Source organism: Sus scrofa, chromosome 1 (assembly GCF_000003025.6).
Source record: "Sus scrofa isolate TJ Tabasco breed Duroc chromosome 1, Sscrofa11.1, whole genome shotgun sequence".
Lineage (NCBI taxonomy): Eukaryota > Metazoa > Chordata > Mammalia > Artiodactyla > Suidae > Sus > Sus scrofa.
In genome coordinates this window covers 222,196,821-222,217,266 of record NC_010443.5, presented here as the reverse complement: position 1 = coordinate 222,217,266, position 20,446 = coordinate 222,196,821, and the positions used below count along the sequence as shown (strand labels likewise).

Sequence of the window (20,446 nt, the reverse complement as noted above, 5' to 3'; positions counted from 1 at the left end):
TACACTGGGAAATTACATTTTCAAGGCAATTTCAAGTAAGTTAAAATGTTATATAATATTCAGTGCATGCATTCATTTTTGAATTAGCGATTAATAATCTCCAAAATATATAAACATCTCATGCAGCTTTATATAGAAAATACAACCCAATCAATAAAATGGGCAGAAGATCTAACAGACATTTCTCTAAAGAAGACAGATGATGGCCAAAAACACATGAAAAAAGATACTGAACATCACTAGTTATCAGAGAAGGGAAGAGGTATATAACTTTTATTGATAGGAAATCATATTCCCCATTCCCACTACATAAACGTTAAACAAATATTTAAAAGAGTTTCGACTTGAAGGGACCTCACATTATTGGCTTATCCAGTGACAGCCACACCTCTCATTTAATCCTGAGAAGAATATTCTGTCAACTTTGTGTTTGATCCACATCTATATGAAACCTGGTGCCATGTCTATATAGATCAGGGATTGGTAATCATTTTTTGCAACTACTCAACTCTGTTCTTGTGGTAGAAAAGGTGCCATAGATAAAATGTCAGTCAGTGAATGTGACTGTGTTATAATTAAACTTTATTTACAGGAAGAGGCAGGGAGCTGGATTTTTCCTATGAGCTGTAATGTGCTGACCCATGTTATACGTAGATTTTCGGATGAAGTTATGTCAACAATACTTGAAATGCAGGTGGTTGGCTCGTCTGTCAAAACCCTAACATCTAGCACTGACATCTGATAATGCTTATGTCAACTTCTGTTTGCTTGTCATTTACAGTACTGTTTTAACCTTATTGTAACTACTACTGTAGTTCTGTGGAACTCTCTTTCCTCTCTGAGGTTATTCCCTGGCAATTCAAATAAACCCCACAGAGCACAGCCATGAAATTTAAGGGCAAAGATCCTCATATCAAGCTAAACTCCACATCATAAGTGCGGAGATGGAAAGGCAAGAGACTTTTATAAATTCTCCAATTAGATAATTATTCTTGAATATAGAAAGATACATAAGCTTTTATTGCCAGCTATCAAGCCATATTTTCTGTCCCAGAGAAGGCAGTGATGATGTCTCCCAGAGGGAAGCAGACAGATGGATTCAAGCTGGTCGTCAAGGGGCCAGACAGTAGATTTAGTTTCATAATCCTAGATCTTTTTTTTTTTCTTTTTATGGCTACATCTGTGGCATATGGAAGTTCCTGGGCTAGGGGTTGAATCTGAAGTGTAGCTACAGGCCTATGCCACAGGCATAGCAACACCATATCTTTAACCCACTGAGGGAGGCCAGGGATTGAACCTGCATCTTCATGGACACTATATCAGGTTCCTTACCCACTGAGCCAGAAAGGGAACTCCTAGATGATTTTTTTATTCAAAAAAGCAAAAACACTGTTCCTCTGCTTTAATACCACAGTGTAGGGAAAACAAAACTTTGGAGCCAGCTATCGCCAAGTTTAAGTCCTGGCTTGACCATTTACTGGTTGTATCACTTTGGATTAAGTTCCTTAACATCTCAGGGCCTTAGTTACTTCATATGCAAATTTTTTTTGGTAAAGATGAAATGTAATAACAACAATTTAGTATTTGTATATGTCATATAGATTTATATTAGTAAAGCTGTGCTTGATTTATAGTTGGTATGTAAACTTTGCCTCCTGTTGACATCTCAGATTCATGTTTACATGGTAGAAACACTGTAAAACACCCACTTTCTTCCTAATCCCATATACATATGAAAATTTATCTATAATCTTGAGTTTGCGATCATGGCACAGAATGTGGGGCCAAAACATTAAGATGTGGTCTTGGTTCTCTTTACCAACTTCGTGATTTTCTAAGATTATGGAACTAGATAGTATTCAAGGATTTTTTACCATCCTTCACGTCTTAAACAGGTCCAGAGATTTTTCCATTTACAAAATGAAATACTCTATAGTGCAAATACATAATACCTAGCAAGAACTTTGAGCCACTTTAAAATAATAAATTTAAAAATACCCAATGTACTTTGTTGCTAAGGGCAACAGATTCTGCTGCATCACAGCAGTAGTAAATTAAAACATCTCAAGGCACTCTAAGCAATTAGTTCTATGATCCAGATAAACGCATTGAATTTGAGAGCTGCCAAAGACTTCAGAATGTTTCACCTGCTTGCAGCGGGGCCAGTTCTGCTCACCTTCCTCTATTCTCACGCCCAGGCATATGTTCAAGTATTAGAGTAGGGGAAGGGAGCATTCTCTGGCCGCTGTACTGAGTTATAACTGACACACAATAAAGTATACAGTTTGTTGATCTTCATATATGTATACACCACTGAAACCACCATCACAATCAATATCCTGAATTTACCCATCACTTTGTGGGGGCATTTTGGTCACTATGGTAACAAGGATATATTACTGGCCTGGCCTGGGGATGACAAATGTGCAGTCTTTCACAAAGAATTATCTCATAAAAAAAAAAGCCAACAGCACCTCTGTTGAGAAATACTGGGGCCAATCCCTTTGCTAAACCAATGAAGAAACTAAGCCCAGATGAGGAAACTGTTTTCATGTAAATGTATCTGAAGCACATATGTTCTTTAAACAAATGAGATAGGAATTTCTGAAAGAAATTCCTGTCTGAATCAAATGTTTAATGTCATATTGACATTTAAAAGCTATCATACTTTAAAATGATGTATTTTCAATGTGACAGTGAATTCCTCTAGAGAGGCTAAGTTAGCTGGGTGCTCCCCTCCCCAGCGACTAATGTGCCATTCAGCAGCAGCTGCTGCTATCTTGGCATACAGAGAAAAGGTCAAAGACACAGAATCCAGGCAGGTATAACTTTGGTTTCCTACTCCTGAAGAAAAAAGACCTCACTTTATCTTCATCACAAAAATGCAGTATGCCTACGATAAACTGTCCATGAACAAAAGGAATTAAGGCACTCAGCACCTGTAAGTGCCCATGAAGTCCTTTATGTGCTCCCTTGCTGTAAAGCATCTTGTATAGCCTAGTGTATAATTATAACATTGATATTTAAGATATTAACTTAAAATTCATTTGGGGCTTTATGAGCTCCAAGACTCATGTAGTAACCCCAAGAAGAAAATCTGGTATTTTCAAAAACAACTAAAGTGGGAAGCAATGTGCTAGGTCAGTGGTTCTCAAACTTTTATGTACTTAGAATCAGCTGGAGTGGTTGTTAAAACAGATTCCTGGGTCCCAGACCCAGAGGTTCTGCTTTTGTTGATCTGGGGTGGAGCTCAGGAAGCTGCATGTCTAACAAGTTCCAGATGATGCTGATGTTACAGGTCTGGGAATGATATGCTTGGGCCATAACTTCCCCTGCCCAACCCCCAGGGACATCCATGACTGGCTCTGTTAATGGGACACTGTGAATAGAAAAGATGAGCAAGGATGGACCACTGTGCCCTTCACTGTACACCTGTCTTCAGCTGTAACTGCTCCAGTGCCCTGAACACACTGCCAGCCACCCTCCCATAAATGGCCACCAAAGGAAAAAATTAGGTTGAAATGTTTGGGTAGAGCCCCTAGAAGACCATGAGAACTAGAATATTCTGGAAACACATTTACAGGAATTTAAGACTAACAGAAGATGACCTCCTGACTTTAAAGAGAAAAAATGATTAATACATACTTTTTTGGAAGGACAGACTGTTAAAAGCAAACACAACAGACAATTTCCAGCTATAGAAAGAGGACTGGTCTCATGAACAGATAGGATTATATCTTAGGGCTTGGGGTTGTCCATTATCTGCATGGAAACTTCCTGGCTGCTCAGGAAATCCAGAGAAGCAAACTTCAAAATTTCTACAGACCAACTTTGTTTTTTTTTTTTTTAATTACTCTGTGAATTTTATTACATTTATAGTTGTACAACGATCATCACAACCAACTTTGTTCTTTAGCCAAGATCATTTAAAGCCAAATGAGGCTGTCAGGGTGCATAGCTGACTTTCTTTCATGAATGGGCTCTGTTGTGACTACATGTGCACACTCACCTAAAGGTTTTATTTCTAAGCAGTTGACAGCTGGCCGAAGAAATAAATATAAGTACCATTTCCCTGAAGGTTGTTTGTTTTGTTTTGTTTTTAAATAAGGCACTGAGAACACTGAGAGGAAAAGTGTCATCTCAGCCATTCTCACTCAAGCCTAGTACTAAATGATAACCAAATTTGTTTATTTTGGAGAAACAATTATTTTAAAATATAAATTTCTGATAAGTCAACCCTTATAACCCCAAAGATAAAATAATTACCCCAAGCCCCCAAATCAACTTTATTATTTGCTAGATGACTTTAAAAATTTGTGTGTGTGTGTGTGTGTCTTTTTGCCTTTTCTAGGGCCGCTCGCACAGCATATGGAGGTTCCCAGGCTAGGGGTCCAATCAGAGCTGTAACCGCCAGCCTACACCAGAGCCACAGCAACGCGGGATCTGAGCTGTGTCTGCAACCCACACCACAGCTCACGGCAACTCCAGATCCTCAACCCACTGAGCAAGGCCAGGGATCGAACCCGAAACCTCATGGTTCCTAGTCAGATTCGTTAACCACTGAGCCACAATGGGAACTCAGAGATGATTTTTTTTGAAAAATACTGTCAGCAGTAATGACATTTACAATTTAATAAGGAGTACTTCTCTTCCTATACTAAGCTAGTCTTAGATTTTTGAATTATTTATTTATTTTGGTAAAGAATACATATTAAAAAGCTTACCATTTTAATGATTTAAAAATGTCCAGTTCTGTGGAATTATGTACATTCACACTGTGATTTAATCACCACTACCATCCATCTCAGATTTATTTGTTGCATTTATTTTTTTCCCCTGAACATGATAAAGTTAGAGGTGACATATATGGGTAACTTGGCTGTTTCTGCAAATATGTCAAAACAGGGGGCTCCCCATAAGTTTGCAGGAGGAAATTTCCCAGAGGAGATGCATGAGTGTACTCAGATACAGGGCCCAATTGTGGGCCTCCCCAACTCATCGTTTAAATTAGGGACAGCAAAATCTTGGCAACAGTTGCTGCTTCTTAGGTGCCTTCCTTTTTTTAAAGCTATGCAGACATTCCTCTGTGATTACTGTACTCTTTCCCACTGAACCTCTAAGTCTTTCTCCATAGGGTCTCCCAGGCATTGTCACAACTAATTAATTACAACTGGCCCATAGGATGAAACCTATTAACCATCTCCATAAAAACTGCAAGCCACCCAATGCAATGGAAAGTAACAAACATTTGGGTTGCTTTGGGGCAAGCAAAAAGTCCAATACGAACATCAGTACATGGTATACACATGTGTGGGTAGAAAAGTCTTTACTATGGGGATGTCACAAGGAAGGTGCCTTAGCATGGACCTCCATCATAAATAACAATGTTCTTACCTGGGTAGGAACACACTTTCCACCACGTAAAAATCTTGCATGAGAACATCTCGATCTGGCTTGGAGGTGAGGTTACCCACTGTGTAGCCTATTCCCAGCTGAATAGCACCTTTGATGGCAGATGATGCAGTCTGCAGAGAAAACAAGGATTTCAGTGTTAGCCTTAGTAGTTGGGGCTCTGTCCAATGCCAAAAGCAGCAAAAACAGGGCAGTGGGGTTAGATCTTCTTTCTTATTCCTAAGCAACGAGGAAGCTAGGTTTGAAAAGATGATAGAGGAGTTCCCATTGTGGCACAGCAGAAACAAATCCGACTAGGATCCATGAGGTTTTGGGTTCAATCCCTGGCCTCGCTCAGTGGGTTAAGGATCCAGCATTGCCGTGAGCTGTGGTGTAGGTCGCAGATGTGGCTCAGATCCTTTGTTGCTGTGGCTGTGGCTGTGGCCAGCAGCTGCAGCTCTGATCGACCCCTAGCCTGGGAACCTCCATATGCCAAGAGTGCGGCCCTAAAAAAAAAAAGATGAAAGACAAAAAAAAAAAAGAGAGAGAGAGAAAAAGATGATATGTTCTTTTTTTTTTTTCTTTTTATGGCTACACCTGCAGCATACAGAAGTTCCTAGGCTAGGGGCCGAATTGTAGCTGCAACTGTGGGCCTACGCTACAACCACAGCAACACTGGATCTGAGCCTATACCGCACCTTTCAGCAACACCAGATCTCTAACTGACTGAGGGAAGGAAGGGATCAAACCCACATTCTCAGAGAGACAATCTCAGGTCCTTAACCCATTGAGCCACAGTGGGAACCCCTACGTTGCTTTCTTTTTTTTTTTTTTTTTTTTGATGGAGAGCCCATTCCAAATATTAAGGACCCTTCTTGCCATGAAATTTGGGTGGTAATCTTTCCTATAAATGGTTCTAAAGTCAAATTAAAATCCCCAATCTCCATCTTTCTTTTATTAAGAACTCAGAAACTTGGTAGAACACTTTCAGGACACAGCATTATAATTTCTACCAAAAGGCAATTGGTACGGACACATCTTTTAAAAATCAGAAATTCTGTAACATACTTATGGATCAAGAAGAGTATTTAGTAGTCTTGCCATGGATCCATAATAAAAATTTCCTACATTGATTTGTGATAAAATGCATAGCATTGGAACATCACTATTGCCATTTTAACATTTTTCCTAATATCATTCCATAATTATACTGACATAACTTTAACCTGAGGGACTTAACGTGTGTGTATAAATACTTTAAATCAACATAATTGGAGAAATAGCAAAAGAACTCAATTTCAGAAAATCAGAGTGCATCCTTCTTAGCAGTCAAAGTGTGGCATATTTTTAGGCCCTGCACTGTCTAATGTACTGCCATGTACATAGTAGGAACTAAATAAATACTAAAAATTAGTGGTTCTCTACCAGAGAATTCTGACATTGCCCGAAGACATTTGTTGGTTGTTATAACTGGTGATGGAGGTGTTAGTACTGGCATCCACAGCAGGTAGAGGCCAGGGATGCTGCTAAAGATCCTACAATGCACAGGATAGCTTCTCATGACAAAGAATTGTCAAGCCCAAATTATCACTGGTGTTGAGGTTGAGAAACCATGACTTAAATGAACATAACCAAGATCATCAGTTTTATAGAAAAAATATTATTTTTGAGCTAACATTTTTCACTTAGCAAATCCACGACCCATTTCCACCTTCCCGCATGCTTTATTCTTTTTTTATTTTTTCATGCTTTTAAATCTATATATCTCTATCTATCTATCTATCCATCTACCTATACACACATACATATAGATATATATCTTCTTGAAAAAAGGTAACCTCTTGATTTCTGGGATAGAACATGGTCCTGGGTCCATTCTACTTTTCTGAAGGTCTCTCCTTTCAATTCTTCACTAACTTCTCACATTTTTTCTGCTATAATTGCAGTGTCCCTAAACGTTTGATCCTTAATTCTCATTTATTTCTTTAATTTATACAGATAGTTAATCCATTCCTAATGGCTTCAAGTACTGGCTCTATGCATGTGACTCTCAGATCTTCTAAACCTAATTTGCATGCTGTTCTATCATCACAAACATAGTCTACAGAGCACCAAACTATTATCTTACAACCAATCTACACCCTCGCCCCCAAGACTGGTTTCTCTTCCCAAGGCTCTGTAAACCTGTCACCTAAGACTGAATCCCAAACAAACCACATCTTGCACAGGACCTCAGTAAATATTCGCTGACTTCACAAGAAATGTCTATCAGCATTCATACTGCTTGGTCACCTCCCCTATACAACCAGTAACACACTTTACCATGGAGTGATCATTGAATCGTTTTACTCACTTCCCAGCAAATATTTCATCATCCTTAGTGTGAGGACCATGGCCCACCCCCCCTCCCAGCAGGACATGGAGAAATGTCTTCGTGTTTTTCTTTTTTTCATATGCCTTTTTACTTATAATCCCAGAGAAGCAAGATGACAAAGGGCTGAGAGTCAAGCCCGTACAGTGTAACTAGCGCTTAGAAAAAAAAAAAAGTTGCTATTTTAATACACCACCAATTGGTGTCAGTAACCTTTTGTACTTACAGCTGACTTCTCAAAGCTGAAATGAATTTTTCTTTTTTAACCTCACATAAAAATTCAAAAGATTTCTCTGCACAGTAAGGTATACAGAGACCTCAACAGAGGTTGTATAGTACAGGGAACTCCAACCAATAGTCTGTGATAAACTATACAGGAAAAGAATCTGAAAGAAAACGAATGTGTGTATATGTCTAACTGAATCATTTTGTAATTTCTACATAGCAGAAATTAACACAACATTGTAAATCAATTATACATCAATAAAACTTAAAAAAAATTCAGTTTCTCTTCTCTGATCCATTATTCACAGCAGTGTGGCACAAGACATGACAATGGCACTTTCCAGAGGACCCAGCTCCCCAAAATGTGCTGTTCCAGACACTGTTCCAGACCGATCAACAGACTCACGTGCCCTCAAAGTGCCTTTTTTTCCCCAGCTCCCCACCCCCTCACCCTCCTTCCAGAACGACCTGTATTTCTTCTCAATTCATTCATTTGGAGTGTCTTTGGCTACAACACCTGTCCGAGAGATGTTACCCAATTCCGTGCTGATCTCCCAACCTCCAAGCAACAGAAAGTGGTTAAAGTTGTAGGAGTCTATATGTAGCACTTTCAGACTTTAAAGAAGTATAAGAATCACTGGGACACTTGTTAAAACAGACTGAAAGCAAGCCTACGGAGACAATGAAAAGATCAGTGACTGCCAGGGGTTGGGGGAGGGGAGGTGGAGCACAGAAGATTTTTCAGGGCAGGGAAAATACTCTGTATGATACTATTATGATGGATACACATAAGTATGCATTTGTTTAAACACACAATGTAAACCATCAAGAGTGAACCATAATATAAACTGCAGACTTTGGGTGACTATGATGTATCCATAAGGTTTTGTTAGTTACAACAATACACCACTCTGGTGGGGGATGCTGAAACTGGGGGAGGCCGTGCCTCTGTGGGGGCAGGGGGTGTATTGGAAAATCTCTGTACCTTCCTCTCAATTTTTCTGTTAACCTACAACTACTCTAAAAAAAACAAGTCTTAAAAAAAGTCAACAGGCATTGAAAACACCAAAAAACAAAACTAAAAATGACCTATGGGTTGCAGCTCCAGAAGGTCTTCAGTGAAGCTTAAGAATCTGCTCTTGCTCTAAGAAGCACTGAAAAAAATCTTTTTCCTATGGTAGAAGATTCAATCTTGAGTCTCTGAAGGAATAAGATCTTGGAAAGGACTCCGCTGACATCTGTTTAGTTAAACCCAAAAAACAGACTTATAATACTATTACTTTCAATTTAGGCTCCTTAAAATTCAAGTGCTCTCAAGAGAGAAATAACAGAAATCATAATAAAAGTTAATCTTTTTTATCAACTATTTGTGCCAGGCACTTGATATATGGATAACAGCAACAATAACTATAATCTATCATAATCATAGCACATACTTACAGTGTTTACTAAAAGGCAAGCACTACTCTACAAGCTTTTGGTTATATTAACTCTTCCATCTTCAAAATAACCCTGTGAGGTAGGTACTACTATTATCTCCATTTTATTGACTCGGGAATGTCCAGTAGCTTAAACTAGGTCACACAACTAGTAAAGAGGTGGAGCGAGGACTCAGAGCTGGGGAGTTTGGCTTCAGAGTCCCAGTTAGGAACAAGTGTAGTGCTGCCTCTAACCTCAGAATCTCTCACCTCATTTAACCCTTTCACGGACACTGAAGAGTAGTGACAATCACACCCGTTTTACAGGTAGGGATTTTCTTTTTTTAAACTGAAGTATAGTTCATGTACAATGTTGTTAGTTTCAAGAATACAGCATGATTCAGTTATGCATACATAGATATCTATTTTTTCCAAATTCTTTTCCTGTATAGGTTATCACAAAATATTGTTTGCTGTGCTATATAGTAGATCCTTGTTGTTTACCTATTTTATATATAGTAGTGTGTATATGTTAATCCCAAACTTCTAATTTATCACGCCCCTCAATTTCCCATTTGGTAATCATAAGTTTGTTTTCTATGCCTGTGAGTTGTTTTATACATAGAATTATTTTCATCATTTTTTTAGATTCCACATATAAGAGACATCATATGGTATTTGTCTTTCTCACTTCATTTAGTATGATGATTTCTAGGTCCATTCTTATTGCTGCAAATTGCACTACTGCATTCTTTTTTATGGTTGAGTAACATTCCGTGCGTGTAAGTGTGTATATATATACCCATTTCCTTTATCCATCCCTTTATCCATTTGATGGACACTTAGGTTGCTTCCATTCCTTGTCTTGGCTATTGTAGATGGTGCTGCTATGACACTAGGTGCATATATCTTTTTGAATTATACAGGTGGGGATTTAAGGCTCGGCAAGGTTAAGTGACTTGCCCCCCACACATTGTTAGTGTGTGGTAGAGAGTCTGGTTGCAAAGCCCATGCTGCTTTTAAGCCTTTTTTTTTTTTTCAAAACAAACCTGGAATCAAAGTCAGAAGCTCTCTTTTATGTCTGACTGTTTGACCTCAGGAAAGGAAGCAGCTCTGGGGGAGCTATTCCTTTTAATGAAATAGGTATAAAATGTTTTATTTGCTTCTAATCATACCCAACCATGGGCAAGCCTAAGAAAAACTTGTAAACCACTTGGTAAACCAGCATGAACACCACTGTTAATGTCACTACTAATAACATGAAGAGGTAGAAAAGGAAGGAGCTATTTTGCTGCCATGGAAGAATCACTACCTCAAGGTTTCCTCCTCTCCATCTCTGTGTAAAATTAAATGCTTTAGCACTGGTGTATTTGGGTATAATTAATAAAAAGCATCTCCTGTGCTTCATAGAAGGGTCTGATTGTACTCACTGGGGGGCACATGGTTTCTCAAGTCACCAGCAGTAAAAGCCCCATCACCTGACATTTTCCCACTGGACATTAGACACAGTGGCTAGGATGAAAGAAATGATAGTATTTTCTGACACAATCACTCTTGAGCAAGATGTGCTTTAAAACTGCAACAAACTTTGAAATGCTATTTGGAGAGTCTCTGATCAGCAGATTCATAAATCATGATGGCAAAGAACCTGCTGTGTGTAGTGCTCGTGTTTGTTCTTCTAGAACCAGCAGTTCTTCCCCTGCAAACTCTGAGCCTCCAGCCCTCTCCTCCTTCCTCCGGAATCCCACCATGAGACCAGTGAGTCTGCAATGAGTTGGTGGCTCCACGGGTGCGCACGCGCGCGCGCGCACACACACACGGTCCCTCCGGTTTTCCTTCCTGGCTTTGCACATGCTCTAAATATGCTGAGACATGACCATTTCTGCTTTGAACTCCAAAGGGGACTCTTGACTCCTTTAATACATACAGGTTTAGAATTCAGAATACAGCTAATCAGGAGCTCCCACTGTGGCTCAGTGGATTTAGAATCTGACATGGTGTCCATGAGGATGCAGGTTCCATCCCTGGCCCCAAGCAGTAGGTTAAGGAACCGACATTGCTGCAAGCTGTGGTGTAGGTCTCAGGTGCAGTTCTGGTGTTGCCATGGCTGTGGCATAGGCCTGCAGCTGCAGCTCCAATTAGACCCTTAGCCTGGGAAGTTCTATAAGCCACAGGTACTGCCCTAAAAAGACAAAAAAGAAAAGAGAAAATACAGTTAAAGAGAGTCTCATTTTATTTATTTATTTATTTATTTGTCTTTTTAGGGCTGCACTCATGGCATGTGGAAGTTTCCAGGCTAGGAGTCCAATCAGAGCTACAGCTACTGGCTTATGTCACAGCCAGAGCAACGCCAGATCCGAGCTGCATCTGTAACCCACACTACAGCTCATGGCAACGCCAGATCCTTAACCCACTGAGCAAGGCCAGGGATCGAACCTGCAACCGCATGGTTCCTAGTCAGATTTGTTTCCACTGTGCCACGATGGGAACTCCCAGACTCTCGTTTTAATTCAGGCATTTTCAAGGGCTCAGGGGAGACAACATTTTGCCTGAATACCAGGAACACATTTAAAGCATTTGCTACTTGTAGAAAGAACAAGGTAACATCACACAAGCAAACCACATGCATTTTCTTTCTTCCTTTTCTTTCTTTCTTTTCTCTCTCTCTCTCTCCCCCCTCTCTCTTTCTTTCTTTCTATTTTTAATTTTTTAAAGGGCGGTACCCTGAGCATATGTAGGTTCCCAGGCTACAGGGGTCGAATCGGAGCTAGTCACCAGCCACAGCCATAGCCACAGCAACACCAGATCCACAGCTCATGGAAAGCCAGATCCTTAACCCACTGATGGAGGCCAGGGATCAGACCCACCTCCTCATGGATACTATTCGGGTTCATTACCACTGAGGCACAACAGGAACTCTTTTGCATTTACCTTCATAGCTTCTTTTTACTAATCCAAATCTTTTCAGGCATGATGATAATCCTGAGAGGAAAATTAGTGTCACCTTGCATTTGGATAATATGTACTACTTTTTAATAACTGCAATTAATTGTCACAATGTTGTGTAAGGAGGTAGGGTTTTAATGCCTAATTTATAGAGAAACTGGGGCTCTGAGAGATTAACTTAATCAAATTCCTTGGCTAGTGTGTGGCAGAGCCAGCAGAGATCTCTGGTTTGGAAGGTACCAGTTCAGCGCTCACCCTTGCTCACTGCTTCACCTGCCTGCATTTTCTCTGCAAGAGGTGGATCTGATTCAAGCTGAGAAGCCCTTGAACAATAAGATAATAATGATGACACTATCAATGAGACAAAACGTCTATGTAAACCTGCTATTAGGGGAGCAATGATCGTGACAGCACTAAGGTTTTAATGATCTTACAGTGGTTACAGGAAACTGATTTCTACAGCACATCGTCTATGAAATTAGATCATTTAATGTGCAATCTGATTATCACTGGTTTTAAAAGGAAGTATTAAAACATTTCAAGTCAACAAATTTCCCTCCTCCAAGGTGAAATGATGACCTAATTGTAAGATTATAGCCAATATATACATTGCTATATATATGTATATACACACACATATATATAGCCAATATATACATGCTGACCTAATTGTAAGATTATAGCCAATATATACATTGATTTTTTTTTTTAAAGTACAGATCTAATTTTGTCATCACTTGGCTTGAAATCATCTAATGGGTCCATGGTACCCTCACTGCAGGATTATGTTCAAAAGCCTTAGCTTGACACAGAAGCCCATCTTATGATATTACTCCCTCCCTACCTCCCACTGACTCCTGCATTCCAACAAAAAAAGAAAGATCAATAATTCACACACACATACTATCCTTTGAGCAAGGTGGCCTTATAGGTTCATGAACCCTTAACAACTACATGTGAAATATCCTGCTTTATGCGTTTTCCTCAAGGAGGCAGTTCAGGGCTGTCTTTTTTTTCAGAAGATCCATTCTCCCAAAACTACAGATGGAGAAAGTCTAATTCTACAAAAGAAACGTTCATTGAGGAGTTCCTGCTGTGGTTCAGCAGGTTAAGAACCCGACTAGTATTCCTGAGGCTGCTGGATGGAAAACTGACTGGAGAGAATACATGAAGAAAAATGATTAGGAGGCAATGGTCATGGCTCATATTGAGATGTGGATGGCTGAGAGTGTGGTGATGAAGAAGATGGACACAAAAGTTGAAGGAGGTGAACAGAACTTGCTAGGAGTTAGAAATGAGGGAGAGAAAAGTACTGAAATGCCTTCTGGTATTTTCCTTGAGCAATTAAGGGGACTGAGGTTGCTTCTGAGTTGGGGAGACTGAAGAAGGAACAAATTTTGGGGGGAAGATGAAGAGTTCCATTTGAGATGCCAATGAGACATCCAAATGGAGATGTCAAGATACAAGTCTGGAGCTTAAAACAGAGGTTTGGGCTGAAAATTGGAGTGCTTTCACCATATAAATGGTATTAAAAAACCAAAGGGCTGGATGAGTAATATAGGGAGAGAGGGGAACATTTTAGAAGGTTCTTGAGCATGGTTAACAGAGATTAGAAAGAGAAAGGAGAACCCAGGGAGATTTAGGAGTGATGACAGGAGTGGGAAGAAAATCAGGAAAACATAGCTTCAGAAAAATCTTAGTAAACCAAAACAAGAATTTGAAAAAATATGTGACAACAGTCACAAATAGCTCCTTCATTTGATAATATGAATGTCACAACTTAGAATATCTAAAGCTGTGCATTAAATTCTCTATTCTTTTCTCATTTATATCAATTCATAATCCAAGCCTAGATCTAGACTATTTGACATTACTTGATAAACTCCAGTCAATTTATGCCTTCGTTTAAACCATATTTTAGAAATGTTCCATAACATAAAAAATTACATTAAAAAAGTATGATAAAAAAATAACTCACAAATGCTTTATACACATCCACAGAGGAAAACAAGACAGGAAGGAAATACACCAAACTGCAAGATTATCTCTGGCTTGTGGGATATTGGGTGATTTTTACCTTCAGGCTTTATACTTCTCAGATTTTCTAAATTCTGTCATATGCAGGAGTGGGAAATGTCCTTCACTAAAAGTACTTTTACCGTGTTTATAAATACATTTTGAAGGCTAAAAAAGACATGTTTGGGATGTGCTCATTTTTTAAAATCTCATTTTCTTTTAGGTCAAGGCCTCCACCCTAGAAACCCATGTGACTGTTAGGCAACTACAAAGTGTAATTATAATCAACTTTATTTTTGTCACCCACTGTCCCTCTAAATTCATTCTGGGGTTAGATCTTCCCCTGTCCTAGGATGAAATTTAGGGCAGGTCTATGACCCTTTTGGTGACACCAAGAATAAAGTTCTCTGCTCATATCTGGTCACAGGTTAGTAAAAAAAGTGGTCTCACATAGGTATTTGATATGTATAGTCCACTTCCTAATAAAAAAAATATACTGTCAGTAACAATCTCACTTTCCCCCATCTTTCCTGGCATGAGTAGCCACCAGCAGTGGGAAGGACTAGCGGGCTCCTTTCTCTTTTCTGACTGATTGCTGGAAGGAGCAAGAAAGGTCTGACTTAAGGAGAGGCTTACAGTGGTAAGATGCCTAGGCACTCAAGGCTTGTCGGGTGTATATGTACACCTCTTTATCTTATGGGCTGCTCTCATAGGATTAGCAATTACTCCTCCAAATGGCTGTTGCATTCTCTCTTTCAGGGGAAGACCACATCCCCTCTGGCTGGTAGTTCCCTGTTGTTCCTCCAGGTCCTCACTTGGACAGGCTCAGTGATGACCACGCATCAGTTTTATCTCTAGCTCAGGGCCCTCAACTGATCACAAAAGTCTGGGAGTCCCCCCACAATCGCTAAGTACCCTTGCTTATTAGCTTTGCTACCATCAAAGCATTTGACCAACACTTCTCTCATTCTTCCCATTTCCTAGAAGATGCTATAGTCCATTGCATCCCCTAGGCTGCAGGGGTTGTGTCAGATTCCCAGTGGTCTCAGTGAAGCCCCTTCCTTAGGCTTAAAATGACAGGTAGATCTTCTCCTAACCCTCCCCTTTGTGGGAGTAATGCATGACCTATCAGCAACTCTCTCCAAAATTCATTTTCCAGCCTCTATGTTTCATGTGGGCTAGCCAAGGTCTTTCATAGATGGAACTAGTCTTAAACCACGTCCTTCTCCAAGCTCTGCACGGTGGGCTGCAGTGGTTAACGAATCCGACTAGGAATCATGAGGTTGAGGGTTCGGTCCCTGCCCTTGCTCAGTGGGTTAACGATCCAGCGTTGCCATGAGCTGTGGTGTAGGTTGCAGATGCGGCTCGGATCCCGCGTTGCTGTGGCTCTGGTGTAGGCCGGTGGCTACAGCTCCGATTGGACCCCTAGCCTGGGAACCTCCATATGCCGCAGGCACAGCCCAAGAAATAGCAAAAAAGACAAAAAAAAAAAAAAATGCTTGCACCTTTTCAGTTCACCTTGTCCTCAAGTAATTCACAGGTCCTGCTGATAAAAAGTGAGGTTTTGATCAATGGCATCAACTGGTTTCTCACTTGGTTCCATTCCACCTGTCATATGACTGCCAGACTCATCATTATCAGGCTTTAAAAAAAAAAAAAAAAACCACCACCCAGCATGAAAACTTTCGCTGTTTTTTTGTTTTTTTGTTTTTGTTTTTTCCCCAATGTCTGCAGAAGTGAACCTCAATTATGGTCTTTAAGATTTTCTACAATCTAATTTCTACTAATGCTAATGACAATATCAAATAAATTTCGACATGCTAAGTCTGTGAAAAACACAACCCTGGAATCTCATGTTGTAATTCGACATAAGTTGATTTCTCAATCAGGAATAGTCAACTGTGGGTGTCCCTGATTGGTACTCAGCTTTCCTCTGTTAAGGTATCCTGCACCCTCATGGCTCTGACATCCTTTAGGGTCTCAGAGTCATCCAAATCCAGCTGGCTGATAGGAATGGTGAAGCAACACCCTCTTTCCACTTCTGACTACTTTTGCCAGAAGTCACCATGCAGGATTTTTACCCCAGGAGTGCTACTCAGCCCTTCACCCTCCTCTGGGTCCTGGGACAGGTCCGGTACAACATTAAAGGGCTTCCTACCCTTCTGGATTTGGCCAATGGGACATCTGCACAGGACACTGAAGAGAGGTTAGAGGGTGACTTTAGGGTGTCCACTCCCTTTCTTCCCTAACTGCAGGTTTGGCTCAGTCTTGTGTGTTCTTCTGAAGGCTCCTTTCCTTTCTTGGGAGCCTCTCTAGGTAACTCCTATTTGGGATTCTAAAAAGAGTACCTTTCACTTATCCTTCAGACCCAAGAGAGGTAATAGGGCAGAGTTTGGCTTCATGATGCTACACTGGCCTTTGTAGTTTCCTTATTCACTCCTGCATCTCTGCAAATAGCACCTTTCTCAAAACTCTCTTACAGTGCTCTAATGTGAATGTGCCAACCATTTCCTCTCCAGATCCTCCATATAAGACCCCCCTCATAGTCCATTAGCAAGGAGTCACAGGGTCTCAGCAAGACACCAGGAGGGCTGGCCTTGCAGCTGCTTTCCAGCTCCAGCTTTGCTATGGAAGAGGGACCACAAATTCTGGTGGACAGTTTGCTGTCTTGGCCACACCTCCGATCCTAGTGCCCTCTAGACAAATCCACACCTTCAGCCAAACTCTCCTGCTTAAATGTGCATGTGATTCCTGGTCTCTGCACACACTGATCCCCTGCCTTCCACGCTGTCTCCATTCTCCTTTGCTTTCCCACCAACTCCAGTAGTTGTAGTTCTATAGTAGTCTTTGCTCACCCAGCAGCTCCATTTTCCCAGTATGAGTGGTTTCATACTTTGGGAATATTCTGTTACTTTCAGAGCCGGCAACTACTTTTCTGATACAGTTTCTGCAGCCATCAACATTTTCCAAAATAAGAATATTGGAGGACCAATATAATGATGTCCTTTCGTGAGCCTGCATGGCCCTTCTGTGTGGTGAAATTGCCTCTTAACACGGTCGCTCTGACACGCTAGGCACTAAACAACCTCGGAAGAAGCCCAAGGCAGATTCACTTTCTATTTAATTTTCCCTTATTACTAACCAGCCTTTATAACAAGATCCCATTGTATCTACTTGTTTGGAGGACAATTTGATGCCCTAAATGTGGTAGAAAGCAGAACAAAGAAAAGGTGTTTCATGCTTTTTCTTAATTTATCTCCTTCCTTATTTATAGGATTGGCAGTGAAGTACATACTCTCATTGAAATGGAAAAGCATGTTAAGCAAACACTTCTCATTAACAGAAAAATACTATGCACTCAAGGTATTCAGCAGTGGTAAATTATGCACACTTAATTGCCCTTAAAAGAGACATGCGATCGACTGCAGATGAAATTTTTGATTTAGGGCAGAATGGCATTATGAATGCTGCTATATTAGTTTTTTAGAAATATTACAGCATAGACTGAGACACTCATCATAAATGTGGCAAGTATAATATCCTTAATGCTACCCCACACACTAGGGAAGATCGTTTCATTTGTTTGTATATTCAAATAAAAATAGTATTTATTTGATACAAACAAATTTAGATCCAATAAATGAAAATAAGAAAGCTCTGATTTTTCATCATTCTAGAATCAACAAAAACTTAACTTCACATAGTTTAGAGTACTGAACTTACTGGTAAGGTGTCAATTTTAAAGGTAAACTAGTATAGGGATTTCTCAATAGAGGATATACAGACAGCTAAAAAAACACATGAAAAGATGCTCAGCATCACTAGAGAAATACAAATCAAAACTACTATGAGATATCAACTCACATCAGTCAGAATGGCCATCATCAAAAAGACTACAAATAACAAATGCTGGAGAGGCTGTGGAGAAAAGGGAACCCTCCTGCACTGTTGATGGAAACGTAAGTTGGTGCAGCCACTATGGAAAACTGTATGGAGGTCCCTTAAAAATCTAAAAATTCAGTTACAATATAATCCAGCATACCCAGAGAAAGCCTTAATTTGAAAAGATAATGCACCCCAATGTTCATGGCGTACCATTTACAGTAGCCAGGCCATGGAAGCAACCTAAACGTCCATCAACAGAGGATTCGATCAAGAAGATGTGGTACATATATACAATGGAATATTACTACTAAAAAAAATTAAATAATGCCAAATGTGGTAACATGGATGGACCTAGAGATCCTAAGTGAAGTCAATTTGAAGTCAATTAGACAAAGACAAATATCATATAGATCACTAATATTTAGAGGAATCTAATAAAAATGGTACAAAAGAACTTATTCACAAAACAGAAACAGACTCTACAATTTTAAAACTAATGTTATGGTTACCAAAGGGGAAGCATTAGGGGTGGGGATAAATTGGGAGGTTGGGACTGACATATACACACTTATATACAAAACTGATTGATAAGTAAGAAGGACCTACCATATAGCACAGTAGGGAAATACAGGGAAAAATCTATCCAATACTCTGATAGCCTATATGGGGAAAGAATCTGAAAAAGAATAGATATATTATCTGTATCTATATCTATACACACATATGACTGATTCACTTTGCTGTACACCTGAAACTAACACAACATTGGTAAGTCAACTATAGTCCAATAAAATTTATTTTTAAAAATAAAGATGAACTGTTTCATTGGTGATAAGCACTGCTTTGGGGGGAGTACTTAACACAATGCCTATAGTAATTGCTACTAGTTGTCTCCAGTACATTTTCCTCTTTCTCATTTAGCAGTTGTTCTCAGTGAGGGTTGCTTTTGTCCACCAGGAGACACGGAGCAGTATCTGGAGATGATTTTTGGTTGTCGCAACTGGGGAAGGTGACTGACATCTATTGGATAGAGGCCTGGGATGCTGCACGTACAAGCACAGGACAGTCCTCCACAGCAAAGAGTTAGCAGGCCCCAAAGATCAATAGTGCCAAGGATGAGAAGCTCTGTTACACAAGTGAATTGGGTAGTTTGGTTGGTGCTCTTGCAGCTAAGTGTAATCACGTGTCTAACTTCTGACCACTGAGAGATGAGAGAGAAAATGATGTGTCCACCCTCCAGGTCACACAGTTAGTCAGAAGGTGAGTGTCCTCAGCGGCTGTGATGGCTGGAGCTGAAGCAGCCCCCCTTGATCTTATTTAGAAGTTGGACACTGAGGACGACAGAAAAACAAGGTAGAAACCTGGGCCCCTGATGACTCTGTAGAGAAGTAAGTTAACTCTGGACTGTTATGTGAGCTAGAGAAACATCAGCTTTGTTTAAGCCACATTTATTCAGATTCTTGCTTTTACGCCTAACACAATCTATATTCCAAGTACTCTTTACCTGAAAAGTGATTCAGACTCAAACAGATCTCAAAGTGAAAGAAATGTCCTCACAGAAATTGTGTAGTACTGCTTAATAAAAAAAATTGGGGAGTTCCCGCTGTGGCTCAGGGGTAATGAACCCGACTAGTATCCATGAGGATGTGGGTTTGATTCCTAGCCTCGCTCAGTGGGTTAAGGATCCGGCATTGCTGTGAGCCATGGTGTAAGTCGCAGATGCAGCTTGGATCCTGTGTTGCTGTGGCTCTGGTGTAGGCCAGTGGCTACACCTCCAATTCGACCCCTAGCCTGGGAACCTCCATATGCTATGGGTACAGCCCTAAAAAAAAAAGAGAGAGAGAGACAGAGACAAAAAAATTAAATTGTAGCCCATACTCATTGAGAGGAAGTCAGACAACTCTAAACCAAAGAAAGTAAAACAATAAAGTGCCCTCCTCAATCTTCTTCTTCAGGGTTAATTACTGTCACTTCTTTGGCCCTGTATCCTTCTAGATTTTTTTCTCCACACAGTGAAAACATGCATATGTATATCTATTAGAAAATATAAAAACAGGGAGTTCCCTGATGGCCTGGTGGTTAGAACCCGGTGCTTTCACTGCTTTCACTGGGTTTGATCCCTGGTCTGGGCACTGAGATCCCACATGAAGCTGCTGCACACCAAAGCCAAAAAAAAAAAAACCAAAAAGAACAA

General features: G+C 40.1%; 1 protein-coding gene across 2 annotated transcripts in view; it reads right to left on the bottom strand.

Moving 5' to 3' along the window:
• The window catches only part of PIP5K1B (phosphatidylinositol-4-phosphate 5-kinase type 1 beta), a 340,273-nt gene that overhangs the window by 161,848 nt on the left and 157,979 nt on the right, over positions 1-20,446 (bottom strand). For both annotated transcript variants that reach the window (XM_021064629.1, XM_021064626.1), the window contains exon 4: positions 5,395-5,525. In XM_021064629.1, coding sequence (XP_020920288.1) covers positions 5,395-5,525 — 131 coding nt within the window. The remainder of the gene's footprint in view (positions 1-5,394; positions 5,526-20,446) is intronic.